Source organism: Colobus angolensis, unplaced genomic scaffold (genome assembly GCF_000951035.1).
Source record: "Colobus angolensis palliatus isolate OR3802 unplaced genomic scaffold, Cang.pa_1.0 Scaffold53, whole genome shotgun sequence".
NCBI classification, from domain to species: domain Eukaryota; kingdom Metazoa; phylum Chordata; class Mammalia; order Primates; family Cercopithecidae; genus Colobus; species Colobus angolensis.
This window is the reverse complement of record NW_012118821.1, coordinates 10,504,823-10,512,237: the sequence shown is the minus strand read 5'-3', so window position 1 is coordinate 10,512,237 and position 7,415 is coordinate 10,504,823. Positions and strand designations below refer to the sequence as shown.

The 7,415-nt window shown below is 49.0% G+C and overlaps 1 protein-coding gene across 2 annotated transcripts in view; it reads right to left on the bottom strand.

Annotated features, from left to right (window-relative positions):
• Positions 1 to 7,415, bottom strand: part of TSSC1 (tumor suppressing subtransferable candidate 1) — a 173,634-nt gene that overhangs the window by 20,079 nt on the left and 146,140 nt on the right. For both annotated transcript variants that reach the window (XM_011960956.1, XM_011960958.1), the window contains one exon: positions 5,761 to 5,860. In XM_011960956.1, the coding sequence (XP_011816346.1) occupies positions 5,761 to 5,860 (100 nt within the window). The remainder of the gene's footprint in view (positions 1 to 5,760; positions 5,861 to 7,415) is intronic.

Below are 7,415 nucleotides of genomic sequence, written 5' to 3'. Positions count from 1 at the left end.
TCTTCCGTGCGTGAGGCCCGTGGCGGGTCCTTCTTCCGTGCGTGAGGCCCGTGGCGGGTCCTTCTTCTGTGAGTGAGGCCCGTGGCGGGTCCTTCTTCCATGCATGAGGCCTGTGGCGTGTTCTTGCATGAGTGAGGCTCGTGGCAGGTGCAGGCGTCTGGGGCCATCCCTGCTCCCCCACTCCCGTGTTCCTCCTCCCCACATGGCCTCCAGCCTAGGAATGACGGCACACACAGGGTCTATGCACGCTCATTTGGAATGTTTAGATTCTTCCCTCTAATTGCACAAGGGAAGAGCTCTCATATTATCAAGTTCTCCAGAAGCGGGAACAACTAGTGGAAGTGGGTGACCGGCACCACCTTTTCCGGGACGCCTGCTGCCGGGAAGGCAGAGTGTACACTGTTCCGTGTTTCTCTCGCTAAGTACAATGAAAGACTGGACACTGCACATACAACAGAAGGTGATTTGAAAGTTGGAGAGAGAGGGCTGGCCCACGAGGGGCATGAGGAGACACGCGGTGGGGCTCCCTGGGGTCTCCTTCTGCCTCATTCACTCCAGAGCTGGAGCTGAAGAAGCGGGCAGCCAGGAACCACCACCAAGTAAGGCCCCAGAAGAGCCCACTGGAAGCCACGTTTTCAAAAAGGGGCAGCTGAGGAGGACACAAAACCTCTAGACAGTAACCACGTACTCCAGACAAGCAGCCCAGAAAAACCACGTCCGCGCTACCCCCACAACAGGGAAGCCTGGACTCCATGCCCCCCGCACGGTGAGGGTGGTGGAAGGAGGCCCAGACACCCTGTGCCTCTTAACCAAAGTGGACCATGACGTCACTGTCAAATGCATAGCGATCGGCCCCTCCGGAGAAAGCAGGCGCGATCTTCAGCATCCGAGTCATCTCAGCTCTCAGCCCTGGGACAAGGGACAATGCATAAAAGGAAAAACTGACAAACTGCACTTCATCGACATAGAGAACCTTCCGGACAATGGAGCATTACTCAGTGATAAAAAGAAATGCGCTTTCAAGCCACGAAAAGACCTGGAGAAACCTTCGCTGCTTATTACTACGGGACAGAAACCAATCTAAAAACCATCCACACTGTATGGTCCCAACTCTGTGCCATCTTGGAAAAGGCAAAACGATGGAGATGGTGAAAACATCGGGTGTGCAAAGGGCTTGGAGGGAGAGCATGAGGAAAGAATCATGGTTGGGGCACAGAGGATTTTCAGGGCCGTGAAACAACTCTGTGTGCCACCACAGTGGAGGACAGGCATCAGGACACATTTGTCCAAACCCACAGAACATCCAGCACCAAGAGGGAGCCCTAATGTCAACGAGGGGCTCTGGGTGACGGTGATGTGCCCGTGTGGGGTCCCACACCAGCGGGGATATGCTGAGAGTGGGGGAGGCTGTGGGAAATCTCTGTATCATCCACTCAATGTTGCTGTGAACTTAAAACTGTTCTGAAAAAAAAAAAAAAAAGAGAAATTTTTGCTCTGAAAAAGACCCTACTAAAAAGAGGAAAAGAAAAGTGACAGAATAGGAAAGAACATTGCCAGCCGCCTCCACCTCTCAGGAGCAGAGACTTAAAACGCGAAGGGAACGTCTCCTCCTTCAGGATGAACCACCCGTCCCACCCACATGTTTGTCCAGAACTCAGTCCCACGGCCACACCAGGCTGCAGAGGGGCTGGGGAGTGAGGCTTGTCCTGGTTTGTGTTGCCACAGAGGACAGGAGACAGACACGAGGACAAGGAGCTGCCAATGAACACCCCCACGACAATGACAGCCACACGCAGGGGTGCGCATGCTTGATTTCTAGACAAGAAAACCATGCCCGCAGGCGAGCTGAGGAGGCCCTGGTGCTGCCATCCCATCCTCCGTGTTCAGGTCTTCTCAGGGTTTACCTCCCCCTCCTTTTTTTTTTCTTTCTTTTGAGATGGAGTCTCGCTCTGTCGCCAGGCTGGAGTGCAGTGGTGTGATCTTGGCTCACTGCAACCTCTGTCTCCCAGGTTCAAGCAATTCTCCCTGTCCCAGGCTCCAGCAATTCTCCCTGTCCCAGGCTCCTGACTAGCTGGGATTGCAGGCGCGTGTCACACCTGGCTAATTTATTTCTATTTTTAGTAGAGACGGGGTTTCACGACGTTGGCCAGGCTGGCCTTGAACTCCTGATGTAAGGTGATCCACCTGCCTCAGCCTCCCAAAGTGCTGGGATTACAGGCATGAGCCACCATGCCTGGCCTAGCTCCCACTTCTAAGTGAGAGCATAGTTTGGGTGGAGGATGGGAGGAGCGAAGACTGTAAACTCCCCATCGGTGCTGTGCTTATTACCTGGGTCATGAAGTCATCTGCACACCACACCCCTGTGACATGCAATTTACCTACGTCACAACCTGCACATGTACCCCTGAACCTAAAATAAAGTGTAAAGATAAATAAATACAATTTTAATAAAATACCAGAAATAAAAAGACAATTGAATCCACCTATGGGCACGTTGCTGTGAACAGGAGGGTGGCCGTTGGAACCAGTGGTCGGGTTCTACACACGAAGTCTCCACTTTAACAAAACAAGCTTCTTTCTTTCCTCTGCACCGCGTCTCTTCCAGTTTGGAGAACAAGAAAGATGAAAACAGAACAGGCTTTCCAAGGTGCACTGGCAAGGGGCCACAGAACCCACCAACCGCCCACCAAGTTCTGAGCCCCTCCCCACGAGCCCTGACATTAAACTCGGCTTCTCTTGGTCCCCAAAACACAAAGGCTGTTTGCATTTACAGGCACCCTGAACGTGGCATTGCTGCTGTCGCTAGGAGCACCCCCCAGCTTATGTTGGTTTATCTGATCCTCTTGCGGTACATTTTAAACCTCTGATTAGAAACTTTCCAACAGAAACACTGCTCCTGAAGCACACTCCCTTCCTTCGAAGAGGTGCTGTGTGTCACGCCAAGCAGATGGCACTCTCTAGATGGCCACCTTCAAGGAGCTCCTGCTCTCCTGCGTGAACAGAAGGCAGAGGTGGCAGCGAATCCTCACGCAAGCTTCCTTCTTCTGGCTTACTGTCGGCTCCTTGACAGAAGCTATTTATTTCATGGCGAGTGAAAGCTGGGAGAGGCGAAGATGAATGAGCAAGCACAGACACAGGGCGGCCATCCCTCTGCCCTCACTGGGGTCTGTGGCCCCCATGGAACCTTCCACTCCAGGCCTCCCCGAGTTCTGCTAATGATTATAAATGGCAAGGAATCTCCGATTTAATTGCAAAAGGTAATGATGCAGTGAGCATGAGATTAGATTCACCACAGAAGGCAACATCCTCAAACCATAAAAAAACATTGAGAAGCTGGGTGTGAAGATGGCTGAAATCGATAGGAAGGTTTCTGTATTAAATACTGTAGTGGAGGGTCACAAAGTGATATTGACAGAACTGCTGACAGTGGATAAAAAAGGGGGAGAGAAAACTAAATTGATCTCTGCAGAAAATAAGTTACAGATTAATCACCTTACCATGAAATCCATTGGAGATGACCGAGGCTCTGAAGATGTGTTGACAGTCTGATTACAGAATAGGTCTGCAAAGTTGGGGCGGATGAGAACCTGCCGCGTCCTAACGTATGGGACTTGGGGTTTCCTTTCTCCCTGGCAACCTCCCTGAGATGGCGAGCACAGTAGGTGTGCAGAAGGCTCCAGCCAGCTCTTCTCACACCAGGAGCTGAGCCCTCTCCCCAAGTGTCTACACCAGGAGCGAGACCCTCTGCCCAAGTGTCTACACCAGGAGCAGAGCCCTCTCCCCAAGTTTCTGCACCAGGAGCTGAGCCCTCTGCCCAAGTGTCTGCACCAGGAGCTGAGCCCTCTGCCCAAGTGTTCTGCACCAGGAGCTGAGCCCTCTGCCCAAGTGTCTGCACCAGGAGCTGAGCCCTCTGCCCAAGTGTCTGCACCAGGAGCAGAGCCGTCTCCCCAAGTGTCTGCACCAGGAGCTGAGCCCTCTCCCCAAGTGTCTACACCAGGAGTGAAGCCCTCTGCCTAAGTCTCCACAGCAGGAGTGGAGCCCTCTGCCTAAGTGTCTGCACCAGGAGCAGAGCCCTCTCCCCAGGTGTCTACACAAGGAGCTGGGCCCTCTGCCCAAGTGTCTTGCCTAAAGCCTACCATGAGCCTGGCGTTTCAATAGGAAAGCATTTTCTTCCTTCCTGGCAGTTTACAGTTACATAGGAATGCCCTGCGAAAACGCAGACAGGGAAGGGACAAGGAAGGCATCGCCTTCGACCATGACCAGGACTCTGCCAAATCTCCCGGAAGGTGGGAGACTGTGAATATATCTCCCCGGCCTGCAGGTGTGGTCCACAGGGGTCCATCTCAGGCATGAAATACGATTCAAGTTTCCTGTTTTATCTTAAAAGTTTGTGTGAAATTTGCATTCTACTCCAAGATATGAAGCTATGCCTTATATTTAAAGTTTCTCATAAAAATAATCAATCTCTTCCTTAAATACCATTGAGGCTCTGGGTGAATGCCCACCACTTAATTCCACAGTGAAGGCTGTGAGACTCCCTTTTGTCCATTCAGAGGTTTAAAGCTTTAACAGGACGTTTAATATGTTTAAGTCTTACTTCTGTGCCACCTATTAATAATGATGGACCATTATTCATGCCACCTCGTCAGCCTAGAGGGGTGAGGAAAGGACTTATTAATATTCTAAGGCACCATGAGGGAGAAAGCTAAAAAAACACGTTAGAAACAAATAAATATAAGATGAGGCCATCACTGGAGAAATCTATCCAATGGATGCTTGCGCGATCCCTTTGATGGTGTGTAGGCAACGCGGCCCCCGAGGCATAAATGACACTGTGAGCGCTGTCAGTTCAAAGTCCTTCCCTTTTCTCTTTTCTAAAGTGGTTACTCTGACATAAACAAACGCAATGAAATTATGAATGCATGTAAAAACCACATTTTAAAGCAGAAAATTTTAAGAAATCAAATATGAAAAATATATATTAATATTCACTCTGTGAGAGACAAAGTATTCAAACGATACATATTTAAAAGCAAAACTCAACCCAAACAAAGTGCTAAACGTTATTTTCATAACTCATGCAAATACATGAAAAGAGCGAGGCACCACTATGAAATTAAAATGTTATAACTGCTCCTACTTAGAGTATGATTGTACCCAAATATACTTTAAGAATCCATTCATCAAAAGGACAGCACGCTTGAAACAGTAGAAAATGCTCCTGGGCATCCCACTCCCTCTTGTGCTCAAAGTGCAGCAAAAGGCAGATGTTTTGCAAACAACCGGGTTGTGTGGGTCCTATCTCACAAGCCCTGAGTGACATCTAAACGGCCTTCACCTGAAAGACCCCATCACTCAGTTCTTTGACTGATGATTCAGTCTGTTCATTCACTAAGGTCAAAATTCTAAACTGTTGTGAATCAAGAATTATATTCTGAATTCAGCCCAAAGGCCCTATTTATTTATGTATTTATTATTTTTTATTATACTTTAAGTTCTAGGGTACCTGTGCACAACGTGCAGGTTTGTTACAAATGTATACATGTGCCATGTTGGTGTGCTGCACCCATTAACTCATCATTTACATTAGGTGTATCTCCTAATGTTATCCCTCCCCGCTCCCGCCATCCCAGGCTCTGGTGTGTGGTGTTCCCCACCCTGCGTCAAGTGTTCTCATTGTTCAGTTCCCACCTATGAGTGAGAACGTGCGGTTTCGTTTAAAAATACAAAAACAAATGCTGTGTTGTTCCTTCGACTTACCACAGCCTGGCTTGAGCTTTCCTGTAAATCCCACAGCAGGATGTGGTTATCGGCCAATGAAATGATTTTCTTCCCATCTCCCATTGGCTCCCACACGACACTAAGAGAAAGAGAAGTGCCCAATGTTAACATAAACATTTGAGATACCCAGGCTGGTAGCTAAGAGCTGTGATACACATTCTTCGTGACGCAGGGACTCTGTTCCTGGCCTGTACTCGCTAGAGTATTTATTACACTGTCATCTGGCAATGCCTGACAACACTTTTATTGTCTCACTGTTATGGACTGAATTGTGCCCCCCTCCCCAGATTCATGTGTGGAAGTCCTAGCCCCCTACCCGGTGTGACGCTGCAGATGATCCTTGATGTACACGGGGGCTATGTCCCCACATCCATCATAAGTTTAAAACCCCGTGAGCTGAAAATGCAGTGAATGTCAGAGCCCACTCATCGTCAGAGCCAGCCTAGCCTACCTTAAACACGCTCACAACACTCACATCAGCCTACAGCTGGGAAAATCATCCAACACAAGACCTCCTTTATAAGAAAGTGCTGAATATCTCATGTAATGGATTGGATATCACACTGAAAGTGAAAGGTAGAATGGTTGTATGGGACTTGAAATGCAATTTCTACAAATGCATAGTGCTTCCATGCCACTGTAAAGTCAAGAAGCCATAAGTCAGGGACTGCCTATACTTGAAATGGAACCTTTGGGAGGTGATTAGGGTTAGAGGAGGTCATGAGGGTAGGGCCCTTGCAATGGGACTCATGCCCTCATAAGAAGAGACGAAGAGGCCTGGAGGGCAGGCTTCCTCTGTCTCTCTCCATCACGTGAGGACACAGCGAGAAGGCAGCTGTCTACACATCAGGAAGGGAGTCCTCACCAGGAAATGAACCAGCCAGCACTTTGATCCTGGACTTCCCGTCCCAGGAACACATTTTCATGTTGACACCACCCAGTATGTGGCACTTTTTCTGGCAGCCCAAGCTAAGACACTCACCAACGTGGGCTTCATCAGGAACTAAGAAATGGACACTGACCAGCAGTGGCCAACGAGATGTGAGGGAGGCCTGTGGGGGCTGGAGGGTGGAGAGTCTTAGGGAGATAGAGGGGAGAAGGTGATTTGCACAGGATGCCCACATCCTTTGCAGCGATCTCCTTAGGCACGCAAGGATAATGGCAAAATACTGGAGGAGATGGGAGGACAGAGTTTAGAGCAGGGCAGAGGAGCTGCTACCGGCCACACCAGGCTCAGGGTCTGCCCTGCCTGTGACGTGAGGCCATTTCCTAATGTTTGAGCCAGTTGGAGCCACAGTTTCCCATTATCTGCAGCCAAAGCCATCCTAAATGATACAATGTGTATTCAGTTACTGGACAAAGACCAAAATCCTCTCACCTTTGCAATAAAGCCATAAAGAGACCAAGAATTTTTCAGTGTGGTCACAAATATGGATCTTTGTTTTCTCTGGTGAAATTCTTAAACACTTATTTACAAAGAAGGGAATTTCATTCCATGTGCTTTAACATGTGAGTAATTAAAGACATCATTAAGGTACTACACTATGTCTTTTTTTTTTTTTTTTTGAGACAGAGTCTCGCTCTGTCACCCAGGCTGGGGTGCAGAGGCCGGATCTCAGCTCACTGCAAGCTCC